This window comes from Dama dama, chromosome 5 (genome assembly GCF_033118175.1).
Source record: "Dama dama isolate Ldn47 chromosome 5, ASM3311817v1, whole genome shotgun sequence".
In the NCBI taxonomy this organism is placed as follows: Eukaryota; Metazoa; Chordata; class Mammalia; order Artiodactyla; family Cervidae; genus Dama; species Dama dama.
The window spans coordinates 68,071,269-68,084,314 of NC_083685.1; the positions used below are offsets into that span (position 1 = coordinate 68,071,269).

Genomic DNA, 13,046 nt, shown 5'->3' on the forward strand with positions numbered 1-13,046 from the left:
CTCTTTATTTTTAGATATTTATTTTTTGTTAATTTCATTATGCTACTTTACATTTAATTAATGAAGATTTACTAAGGGAGTATTAGGGTTGACAGTTGGTATAGGTATGAAGTATGAAGTATAAGCACTATAGAAAAACTATATTAAGAGAAAATGCAAATAAAGACCAGAAACTATATTAGAAGAGCTCAGTATCAGGAGTTTAGAAATAAAAAGGGGAAGTAACCCTAAAATTGGATCAAATAAGTGGAGAATCTATTTAGAAAATGGGAGTCACAAGGGAAAAAAAAGGCCCCCCAAAAAAGAGAGAGCAAGAGAACAAATGAGTTATTTATAAAGACACAACACCACTCACACATCCCAGTGAGTATCTCTTTCACCAGCAGACTGCTGACTACTGGGATAAAGGGAAGATGAAGACCATTCTCTGCCCCACGTGGACATTTCCATATGTCAATGAGCAAATATGACATTTTGTGAATGAATCAGCTACCCAATCAGAAAGTTTCCTAGACTGGTGCCAAAAATCACAGTAAACTTAGTTAATATAACTTTTCAATAACTAAATATATATAAATAAAATTTAAACATGGGAATCTATGTAAAACTTCAATGATTAATTTACCCATCCTATCCTGAATGTCTGTATAAGTTACTGGAAGAGCAGCCAACTAATGCTTTTAGCACTATTTTACTATTTAAGATATCAGTATCTGGAACAAAAACTGAACTTCACAGGTATTAGTTTCCTATAAATAACAACAAAAAAATTGAAAATGCTGTGTTAAGCAAAATTAAGCATGTATCTTTGATATAGTCTATTTCAAAGCATGTTGCATATATAGGAGGTACATACGATATGAAGAAGTTCCAATTTGAAAGCAGAATCTTTTTTTTTTTTTTAATTGGAGTATAATTGCTTTATCTTTTCTTTCTTAGACCAGTAAGGCATTAGTGTTCCCTTGGAACATTGTTATTAAGACCTCTCTTTAATCTTTTTTCACAAACGTATCTAATAGCAAACATATTAACAAACTAGCAAACATATTAACAAACATAAAAACAAACTAGTAGCTCACTAGTAACATGATTAGTTACTTTGTTTTTTGCAACGAAGTTATAAATTCCACCTAATAAAATTTAAATTTATATACTGTTAATGATAGTGCTTGCTAGAAAAGATCATTCAGGGTCGAATTTTAAAGTTGAAATAAAGGATATTCTTGTTATGTTGGCAAGGAAGTTCGTAATTTGACTATGAACTCATGCAGCTATTTAGTAACAACTATTTTTTTTCTTTTTTATTCATTATATTAAAAGAAATAAAGCGTACTGTCCCTGCTTTTGAAATTTTATTTCTATCAATTTGTTTTGAATTATACCGATGAGTATTCCAGATTTCTCTTCTATTCCATTTTATGATTAGTAACTTTGAACTGAACCTCTCGGTTGCTCGCCAGCATGAAAAGAGACAAGTAAACAGCTGTTAATTGTGGCTCATTCATCTGGAAAAGCACTATCAGACTCAATTATGCTTCTGAGTTTGGGTGGTGCAGTACCTGGACATCTATACAGCTTTCTTGCCTGTGCAATATCTCCTTTGCTTAAGCGGGTTCGCTGACCAATTGCTGGACGAATGCCATTATCATCACGTGAGGGGAGAATGGTATCCAGAAACATCCCCCTAAAAAAAAAAAATCAGAAACAAGTCACACATAAGTTGTCAAATTAAGACACATATATTCCTTACAAATATGTTTTTTTTTTCAAACTCAAACCAATCAAAGGAGAAATATATCATGTTCAGATTTAAACCGTGTGTCAGTCTCTCAAAATGCTTTCATCAAAGTAGGAAAAAATTGTGTGCTAAATGTGTGTGGTGAACTTAGACTGGTAATCTATTTCACATATGGTAATACGCATGTTTCAGTGCTATTCTCTCAAATTATCCCTCCCTCACCTTCTCCCATAGAATCCAAAAGTCTGTTCTTTACATTTGTGTCTTTTTTGATGTCTTTCATGTAGGGTCGTCATTACCATCTTTCTAAATTCCATATATATGCATTAATATACTGTATTGGTGTTTTTCTTTCTGACTTACTTCATTCTGTATAAACCGGTGCACTGGGACAACCCAGAGGGATGGGATGGGGAGGGAGGTGGGAGGGGGGTTCAGGATGGGGAACACATGTGCACCCATGGCTGATTCATGTCAATGTATGGCAAAATCCACCACAATATTGTAATTAGCCTCCCATTAAAATAAATTAATTAAAGAATGTATATGGTGAGTATAAAGCTAGTGGTGGCATTCAATTTTTCCTTAGAAAAAGTATATATATTTTTCAAAATCTAAAATTCATTTTTTAAATTTATTTTTAATTGGAGAATAATTACTTTATGATACTGTGTTGGTTTCTGCCATATATCAACATGAATTAGCCATAGGTGTACATATGTGCCTTCATTCTTGAATCTCCTTCCCACTTCCCACCCCATCCTATCCCTCTAGGTTGTCACAGAGAATTAGATTTGAGTTCCGCATGTCATAAAGCAAATTTCCACTATTTTACATATGGTAATATATATATTTCAATGCTACTTTCTCAATTTTCCCACCCTCTCCTTCCTTCAGTGTCTACAATCTGTTCTTTATGTCTGCATCTCACTTGCTGTGCTGAAAATAGGTTCATCAGTATCATCGTTTCTAGACTACATATATATGCTTTAGTATATGATATTTATCTTTCTGTTTCTAGCTTACTTCACTTTGTATAATAAGCTCTATTATTATAATAGGCTCTATAATGAAGCTCCATCTCATCAAATGCATTAGTTTTATAGCTGAGTAATATTCCATTGTACCACAATTTCTTTATCCATTCATCTGTAGATGGATATCTAGGTTGCAGCCATATCATAGTTATTGTAAATAGTGCTGTGAAGAACACTGGGATTCTTGTGTCTTTTTCAAGTATTTTTTTCTCAGTATATGTCCAGTACTGGGATTGTTAGGTCATATGGTGGACTTATTCCTAGTTTTTTTTTAAGGAATCTCCATACGGTTCTCCATAGTGGCTGCATCAATTTATATTCCCATCAACAGTGCAAGAGCGTTCCCTTTTCTCCACACCGTCTCTAACATTTATTGTTTGTAGAGTTTTTTGATGATGGTTATTCTGACCAGTGTGAGATGATACTTTATTGTAGTTCTGATTTACATTTCTCTAATAATGAGGGATGTTGAGCATAATCTTTTCATGTGTTTATTAGCCATCTGTATGTCTTCTTTGGAGAAATGCCTACTTTTTGATTGGTTTGTTTTTCTGGTTTTGAGCTGCATGAATAGATTGCATATTTTAGAGACTAATCATTTGTCAGTTGTTTCATTTGCTATTATTTTCTCCAGTTGAGGATTGTCTTTTCACCTTATTTACAGTACCTTCATTGTGGAAAAGCATTTATCTTAATTAGGTCTCATTTGTTTATTTTTGTTTTTACTTCCATTATTCTAGGAGGTGGGTCAGAGTGGATATTGCTATGATTTATGTTAAAGTGTGTTCTGCTTATGTCTTCCTCTAAGAGTTTTATAGACTTTGGTCTTATATTTAGATCTTTAATCCATTTTGACTTTATTTTTGTTAGGAAATGTTCTAATTTCATTCTTTTACATGTAGTTGTCTAGTTTTCCCAGCACCACGTATTGAAGAGACTATCTTTTCTCCATCGTATTTTCTTGCCTCCTTTGTCAAAGATAAGGTGCCTATAGCTGTGTGGGTTTGTCTCTGGGCTTTCTATCTTGTTCCATTGTTCTATATTTCTGTTTCTGTGCCAGTAACATATTCTCTTGGTGACTATAGCTTTGTAGTATATTCTGAAGTTGGGAAGGTTGATTCCATTTTTCTTTCTTCAAGATTGATCTGGCTATGTGGGGTCTTTTGTGTTTCCATACAAATTGTGAAATTTTTTGTTCTAGTTCTGTGTAATATCCTAAAGGTAAGTTCTGTGTAATATACTAAAGGTAGTTTGATAAGAATTGCATTGAATCTGTAGATTGCTTTGGGTAGTATAGTCATTTTCACAATATTGATTCAATCCAAGAACATGGTATATCTCTCCACCAGTTTGTGTCATCTTTGATTTCTTTCATTAGTGTCTTATAGTCTTCTGCATACAGGTCTTTTGTCTCTTTAGGTAGGTTTATTCCTAGATATTTTATCCTTTTTGTTGCAATGTGAATATAGCAATGATTTCTTGGATATGATACACAAAGCATAGGAAAGAAAAGCAAAAATAGGTAAGTGGGATTGCATTTTTAACTAAAAGGCTTGTGCACAGCAAAGCAAATAATCAAAAGAGTAAAAAGGAGATAAAATATTTCCAACATATATATATATATATATATATATATACATCAGTTCAGTTCAGTCACTCAGTTGTGTCTGACTCTTTGCAACTGCATGGACTGCAGCAACCAGGCTTCCCTGTCCATCACCAATTCCTGGAGCTTACTCAAACTCATGTCCATTGAGTCAGTGATGCCATCCAACCATCTCTATATACACATATGTATACATACATATATATCTGATAAGAGACCAGAATACACAAAGAAATCCTACAACTTAACTACAGAAAAATGAAGTAATCTGATTTAAAAATAGGCAGAAGATTTGAATATATATTTTTCAAAGATGATATACAAATGGTCAAGCATATAAACATATTCTTAACATGACTAATCATGCAAATCAAAAACACAATGAGACATTATGTCATACCCATTAGGGTGGCTACTATCAAAACTTGAAAAATTAGAAAAGATGTTGGTGAGGATATGGAGAGATTGGAACCCTTATACACTGTTGATAGGATTGCAAAATAGTGCAGCATCTATGAAAAAATTGATTGAGGCTCTTCAAAAAAAAAATCATAGAACTACCATACATTCCAGCAATCTCACTTCTTTGTATATATCCAAAAGAAAGGAAAACAGGCTCTTGAAGAGATATTCACATACACATGTTCATGGTAGCACTATTTACAGTAGCCAAGAGGTGAAAGCACTCAGATATCCATCAACAAATGAATGAATAAACAAAGTGTCAATATATATCCAGTGGAATATTATTCAGCCTTAAAATGAAAGGAAATTTTGCTGCATGCCACAATGTAGATGAACCTTAAGGATTTTATGCTAGGTGGAAAAAAACAACAGTCACAGAATGATAAATATTGTGTGATTTTACTTGGTACCTAAGCTAGCCAAATTCACAGAAACAGAAAGTAGAAAAGTGGTTATCAGAGGTTGGGGTGGGGGTGGGGAGAGTGGAGAGTTCAATGAATGGATATAGGGTTTCGGCTTTACAAGATGAAAAGTTTCTGGAGATCCGTTTCACAACAATGTGAATGTACTTAATACTATTAAATTGTACATTTAAAAATAGAAAATATGATACATTTGATATTGTGTGTGTCAAAAGAGTGAAAAGGAGATAAAATATTTCCAACATATATATACATCAGTTCAGTTCAGTCGCTCAGTTGTGTCCGACTTTTTGAGACCCCATGGACTGTAGCCCACCAGGCTCCTTTGTCCATGGGATTCTCCAGGCAAGAATATTGGAGTGGGTTGCCATTGATATTGAGATTTCTTTATTATAATAAAAAAGCTTTCAAATACTTTGAAGGTGGTGGCTGAGAACTGTGCCAAATATTTCCTCTTGCAATTTTTATTTCAATATATGTATGAGTTAATAACCATCTTCTTTAAAATCAGAAAAAAAAAAAAACCACAATGTGAATTGGATCAATTCTTCTCACAGATATATACAGTTTCTTTCACTATGGGAATATAAGTTTATCTAGGAAAAGTGAATACCCAAATTTTGAAACAATAAGAAAACTAATATGTCAAGGTTAGTTGTCATGCAACACCAAGGTAGGTGTGGGGGTGACAAACTGCATGAACCTTGTGGTTTATGGAAAAGCAACCATTTAAAGACATAAAAGGAGTGCAGAATAAGGGGAAATGTGTGCTTCAGATTGAAACATTGCCTTTAAACATAAACATTAATGAGTTGTGAAATGCACATAATGATAAAAAAAGAATGAGTGGAATGGACATATGAGTGTAAAATGGGTATAAAATGTGGAAAAGAGATGACTTAAACAGTTTCATATTACTTACCTGGAAACTATTGCCTTGATGATAACTTCTTTAGAGTCAAATAGATCAAAACTCAAATTTATTACACTCTTAAAATTAGCATTCAGTCACTAACAAAATAATTCTAAGGTTAGTAAATGGCAGAATTCTAAATTATATGAAGCAAAATATCTTTCTAAAATGTTTTCTGAGAATTATTTTACTATAGCTATTTTCAAGTATAATTAGTACTTGAGCAGTAGAAAATATACAATAAAAATACAAGTCGCAGAAAAAGTATAACATTCCAACTCAACAACTGAGCTCTGCATTTGACTTGAAATGCTTAATTTCTACTAATAGTGCTTGCCAATTTAACATGCTGATTGGTTTGGTAATCATTTCAATTGAACTTTTGTATGATTAGTAATATTAAATAATTTAAATAATTCATACCATTTAAATTTTTACATTGAATGTATTTTTGATAAGAAATGTGTTTGTAAAATCTCAAATGCCTGGTGTTAGCTATAAATACCAAGCAAGTATTTTTTGTACTCTACAGCAGCAATATTTAAAAGCGGTTCTAGTTCTAATGCTAAACCTATTTTGTGAGGAGCCATACAGAGGAAAGGAATTAAAAGTCAAGAGGTATAACCTGAGACTCCAACCTTGAGAAGGTGTTCCTAGCATAATGCATGATGCTGTCAAAATCATAGCTTTCTCCGAGCGAGTTCACTTCCCCAGGCTCCATCTTCAGAAAATTGTACTCTTGACCTAAGAATCAGGCACAGAAAATGTTTCAGAAACCTCTTAACAGACAAAAAAGAGAACAGAAGAACCCTCCCAGTCCTCTAACTCCTCTCTACCAAAAGCTGATCACTGATCTTCATGATGCTGTATTTACACACAAACACCCAAGTACAGGCAGAAGATTACATCCAGTGCCACTATGTGCACTTGAATATCATCCTAAAAGAATATCAGTGAATTTCATTAATAAGTTAATTTTCACACTGTTCATGCAGTTCTCAAGGCAAGAATACTGAAGTGGTTTGCCATTCCCTTCTCTAGTGGACCACGTTTTGACTATGCCAAAGCCTTTGATTGTGTGGATCACAACAAATTCTGGAAAATTCTTCAAGAGATGGGAATACCAGACCACCTTACTTGCTTCCTGAGAAATCTGTATGCAGGTCAAGAAGCACCAGCTAGAACTGGATGTGGAACAACAAACTGGTTCCAAGTTGAGAAAGGAGTACCTCTAGGTGTAAGTTGTCACCCTGCTTATATAACATATGCAGAGTACATCATGTGAAATGCCAGGCTAGATAAGCACAAGCTGGAATCAAGACTGCCAGGAAAAAATATCAATAACCTCAGATATGCAGATGACACCACCCTTATGGCAGAAAGAGAAGAACTAAAGAACCTTCTTAAAGAAAGTGAAGAGGAGTGTAAAAAAAAAAAAAAAAAAGTTGGCTTAAAATTCAACATTCCAAAAACTAAGATCATGGCATCTGGTCCCATCACTTCATGGCAAATAGATGGGGAAACAGTGAAAACAGTGAGAGACTATTTTTTCTGGGCTCAAAATCACTGCAGATGGTGACCGCAGCCATGAAATTAAAAGATGCTTACTCCTTGGAAGAAAAGCTGTGACCAACCTAGACAGCATATTAAAAAGCAGAGACATTACTTTGCCAACAAAGGTCCATCTAGTCAAGGCTATGGTTTTTCCAGTAGTCATGTATAGATGTGAGAGTTGGACTATAAAAAAAGCTGAGCGCAGAAGAATTAATGCTTTTGAACTGTGGTGTTTGAGAAGACTCTGGAGAGTCCCTTAGACTACAAGGAGATCCAACCAGTCCATCCTAAAGGAGATCAGTCCTGGGTGTTCTTTGGAAGGACTGATGTTGAAGCTGAAACTCCAATATTTTGGCCACCTGATGTGAAGAACTGACTCATTGGAAAAGACCCTGATACTGGGAAAGATTGAGGCAGAAGGAGAAGGGGACAACAGAGGATGAGATGGTTGGATGGCATCACCGACTCGATGGGCATGAGTTTGGTAAGCTCCAGGAGTTGGTGATGGACAGGGAGGCCTGGCGTGCTGCGATTCATGGGGTCGCAAAGAGTCGGACATGACTGAATGACTGAACTGAACTGAATAAGTTAATTTTGGCAAAAAGTTAGATTACCAAAAGCATACTTTGGATTTTTCTTTGTATACTCTTTCACTTTCTCTTCATACTTCTTTTTTTTAATGACTTTTTTTGTGTGCTATATTGTGATTATAAAAACTACACTTTTTACCAAATGAGTTTCCCACCTCTCTCTTATGACTCTATTGGCCTAGACAAATAAATCTTCCTATTTGTATTAGATGATTTCTACGAAACAATGGGAAATATTATATGTTGTTTTTCAAGTGTTTGCTTATGTGAATTTGTCACTAAAGATAAAACAACCAAATGTTACATTCAAATTGAAGCAAGATTCTCTTTGATGAAAAGGAGGCTCTAATCAGAAGGTTTTTTAGAAGAATATGCTTTGGGATTTAATTTTTCTTTTTTTACTTTTCATGACTGCCATTTTAACTTATGGACATCGTCACATTAATAGATTTCTCAACTGCTTCTTTGTATCTGTATTGTAATATTATTTCTTGAAATCTGAAAAAAACATAGTGTTAAATGTGTAGATCTACATTAGTGGTTCCAAAAATGTTTCCTCAGATAGAGTTTAGGTTTCACTGATTCATTTTTCACAATTTCAGTAGCCAAAGAAGGCTGTTTTCATGGCTCATTCTGAAACATCTAAATGTAAAGTTGAGGTATTAGGATTCCAAATTCAAGGTTGAAGTTCAAAACAGAACTATTACAATGTTTATGCAACTATTGAAATTTTATTCCAATTACTAAATCTGAAAATATCACATTAAAGTTTTTCCCAAAATCTAATAAAGAAACTGAGTGATGTACAGAGCATAATACCTTTCATACCAGTGATAAGAAGACTGACATACTCAGTTCAGTTCAGTTCAGTCGCTCAAGTCCTGTCCAACTCTTTGGACCCCATGGACTGCAGCACACCAGGCTTCCCTGTCCATCACAATCTCCTGGAGCTCACTCAAACTCATGTCCATTGAATTGGTGGTGCCGTTCAACCATCCCATCCTCTGCCATCCCTTTCTCCTCCCACCTTTAATCTTTCCCAGCATCAGGGTCTTTCCAATGCATCAGTTCTTTGCATCAGGTGGCCGAAATATTGGAGTTTCAGCTTCAGCATCAGTCTCTCCAACGAATATTCAGGACTGATTTCCTTTAGGATTGACTGGTTTGATCTCCTTGCAGTCCAAGGGACTCTCAAGAGTCTTCTCCAACACCACAGTTCAAAAGCATCAGTTATTTAGTGCTCAGCTTTCTTTATAGTCCAACTCTCACATCCATACATGACCACTGGAGAAACCACAGACCATTGTTGACAAAGTAATGTCTCTGCTTTTTAATGTGCTGTCTAGAGGTGGGTCACAGCTTTTCTTTCAAAGAGCAAGCATCTTTTAATTTCATGGCTGCAGTCACTGTCTGCAGTGATTTTGGAGCCCCCCAAAATCACTTAAGCATTAATACAAAACAATCAGCATTAAGTTGTAGAATCTGTAGCCCAGAGTAAAGTGCTTTGTGCTTAGTCACTTCAGTCATGTCCAACTCTCACCGACCCTATGGACCATGGTCTGCCAGGCTCCTCTGTCCATGGGGTTCTCCAGGCAAGAATACTGGAGTGGATTTCCATCTCCTTCTCCAAAAGTATTTTAGTTCACCTTTACAATGAATTTACACATTAAATAGTTTTCAGTGAACTAACAGACCAAATAATGAGATACATGTTCAACAAATCTCTGTGGCTATTATTACTCTTCTCAGGAAATACTTCACATTGTTTTTAACCTCTGATAGAAGCAAGTGTTATAACTCTACCCTTCATTAAAAAATGGTAAGTATATTTTAGTACATTCAGTTCTAAGTGTGATGTTTATAAAGCTATGGAGCTGATTTTATTAACATTAATCTGTAATCTATTGGATATTTCAACTTCCAAGCACAATATGTGAATATACTCCTTGAGTAAAGCAAAATGTTTCATAAAAATTTCTTAAAGTGTAACATGAAACAACTTTAGTAATACCTTCTGAAGCATATAATTGAGCATTTACCATGTATGTGACATAGTGGTTAAAAAGAACACAGCCTTATATGGACTCTGTAAAGAAAATTAGACTTATTTCAAGAAAGAAGGGAAAAGAAAATCAGAGATACAGAGCACCAGCAGAACTCATGCAAAACAATATTTTCAAAAAATGAAAAGCCTCATTTTTGAAGGCCTGTTCTAAAATGGCTTAAAACTAATCTAAAAGTAATCCAATCTTTGTATAAAACTGGCTCCTATAGTCACTAATTTTGCATATAAATGCAAAGCTAAACTTGACACTTATTAGACATTGCCCTAGAATAACACTTGATCTTAAGTTTCTGAGTAAGTCATAGATCTGTTGAAGATTATTCTCCAACATGAATTCTTTCATGTTAGAATTACAATCAGCCTTCAGTATCTGCATAAGATTGGTTCTAGGAAGCTCTTGGATACCAAAATTTGTTGATGCTTAAGTCCTTTATATAAAATGGTTTAGTACAATGAATAAGAAATTTTGATTCAAAGGTTGGTTGAATCTATGGATGCAAAACCCTACAAATACAAGGGCCAACAGTTCATACATACAAATTATTGCAAGTGAATGAGAAAAGTGAGAATAGTCATATGTTGAGAATATTGTTGAATCCAAAAAAGGGTGTCAAAGTGTGCATAGAGTTCCAAATACTCAGAACATCTCACTAAATAAATTACTCTTTTCTATTAACCTGAATATTGACTCAACAACAAAAAAGAAAAGCCATAATTAGTTTAGCACTATGTTAAGTATTATGTACTTACATGCTTTTTATACATTTCTTGCTTGTTGTAGGTATGTAAATTTTTGTTGAACCAGAGTCCTAATTTTAAGAATAAGAAACATTCTTGGAAGTTACTTCCTTTATAAGTTATTTTGTCAACATAATAGAGGAAACTTAATAACTGTAGTTAATAGAAAACTTTTTCTCATTTAATTGGTAGTTGGAGTAATCATCAGAAATACTATTTCCTCTTTGTCTCCCAGTGATAAAAAAGTATTAGATGAACCTTGATAACTGCTCAGGAGTTAAAGAGTCTTCCATGTTGAGAGTATAGATTTTATTTACTTCTCTCTCAACACTACAGAATACTTTTTTATTCTTGAAGTGGTCTCTTCCCTGTAACATTACACTCATTGATTTTTCTCCTACCCCTTAGACCAAACTTAATCTTTTGAGAGATTTTCTACAAACTGCAACTTAAATAGTGGTATTCCCCATATTCTGCCTGAAATCTTACTTCCTTCTTTCTCCAACATTTTCCTAAACAGTCAAATCCTGTATCAAATTCCTTTCTATATATATCTTAAAGTCTAGATACACCTTTCCTTTGTCTGCTAAATATCTCTACTTCAATCATCTAAAGGCTTCTCAAATTCAAACATATGCTAAATGAAATTATTATTTGTCTTTTCCCTCTTAAAAGTATGTTGTTTTTTGTTTTATCCATATTTCTTAGCTTACTTCATTTGATGGTGCCACCACTCATCCTGTGGCCTAAAAATAAAACTTTGAAGATCTTCCTTCACATCCTTCATATAATGCTTCTCTTAAAATATTTTTGAAATGTTATTTCCTCATCTTCTTGGTCTATACCACCCTAACTGAGGACTCAGTCACCTCTTATAAACTACTTACTTAAGCTTCTAATAGGTTCATTCTCCCCACTCCCATATCCCCATTCTCAGTTAATAATGCTTACAAGCTGAAAGAAATCTCTTTTCATTTCTTTTAAATCTGAACTTGTTCTGCTTTCAATCCTTTGATTACTCTCCAGTAGCTAGAGGATAAAATCTCTAGGATAAAAGCCAGGATAAATTTCCTTGCATCTTATAGAAAATCCTTATGATCTAATCCCCTTTGGTAATTACCAACTAATCTCCCACTTGTAACTTACCATGCAGCCCTATGAGCAGATGAAAATAATCTAATTATCTATAATTGTAGCTTTGATCATGATGCTTTTTTTTTTTCCAGTTAGATATTCCATCACTCTTTGCTGCACTTAGAAACCCTTTACTTCTAAATTTCAGTTCTTTTGTGACATCTCCCGACTTACCAAAGCACATTTTGTCACACCTTGCTTGGACTGATAGTATTCTCAACATATGACTGTGCTCATTTTCTCACTTGTTTACAATGTTTATATATATATAGACATATCTACACTAAGCTCTATAATTTTCATGAAGTATCTCTAATATCTAATAGTGCCTCAATAAATAATTGGTACAAATATGTTGTGAGCAAATAAATAGGTCAATGCTGTTAATTACAGGAAATTCTTAGGAATTCAATGTTTGTATTAATAACTTAAAAGTGGCTATAAATAAGGAAATAACACATGGCCTGCAATGCGGGAGATGCAGGTTTGATCACTGGGTTAGGAAGATCCCCTGGAAAAGGAAATGAAACTCACTCCAATATTCTTGCCTGAGAAATCCCAACGACAGAGGAGCCTGGTGAGCTATAGTTCATGGAATTGCAAAAACTGTCAGAAACGACTTAGCCACTAAACAACAATGCTTGAAATACACACAATCTTATAAAACAATTCTAAACAATAGAATTTTTCTTTGGGCAATTGAAATGTACTTATCTTTATGAATTTATGAAAGGCAAAACAAATACAAAACTATAAATGAGGTTATCATTACACATCAACTGTC

General features: G+C 34.2%; 1 protein-coding gene across 1 annotated transcript in view; it reads right to left on the minus strand.

Annotated features, from left to right (window-relative positions):
• TLL1 (tolloid like 1) overlaps window positions 1-13,046 on the minus strand; it is a 288,550-nt gene that overhangs the window by 107,817 nt on the left and 167,687 nt on the right. The window contains exons 7-8 of the mRNA XM_061140921.1: window positions 6,820-6,925; window positions 1,560-1,684 (exon numbers count right to left, since the gene is read on the minus strand). Of these exons, the coding sequence (XP_060996904.1) occupies window positions 1,560-1,684; window positions 6,820-6,925 (231 nt within the window). The remainder of the gene's footprint in view (window positions 1-1,559; window positions 1,685-6,819; window positions 6,926-13,046) is intronic.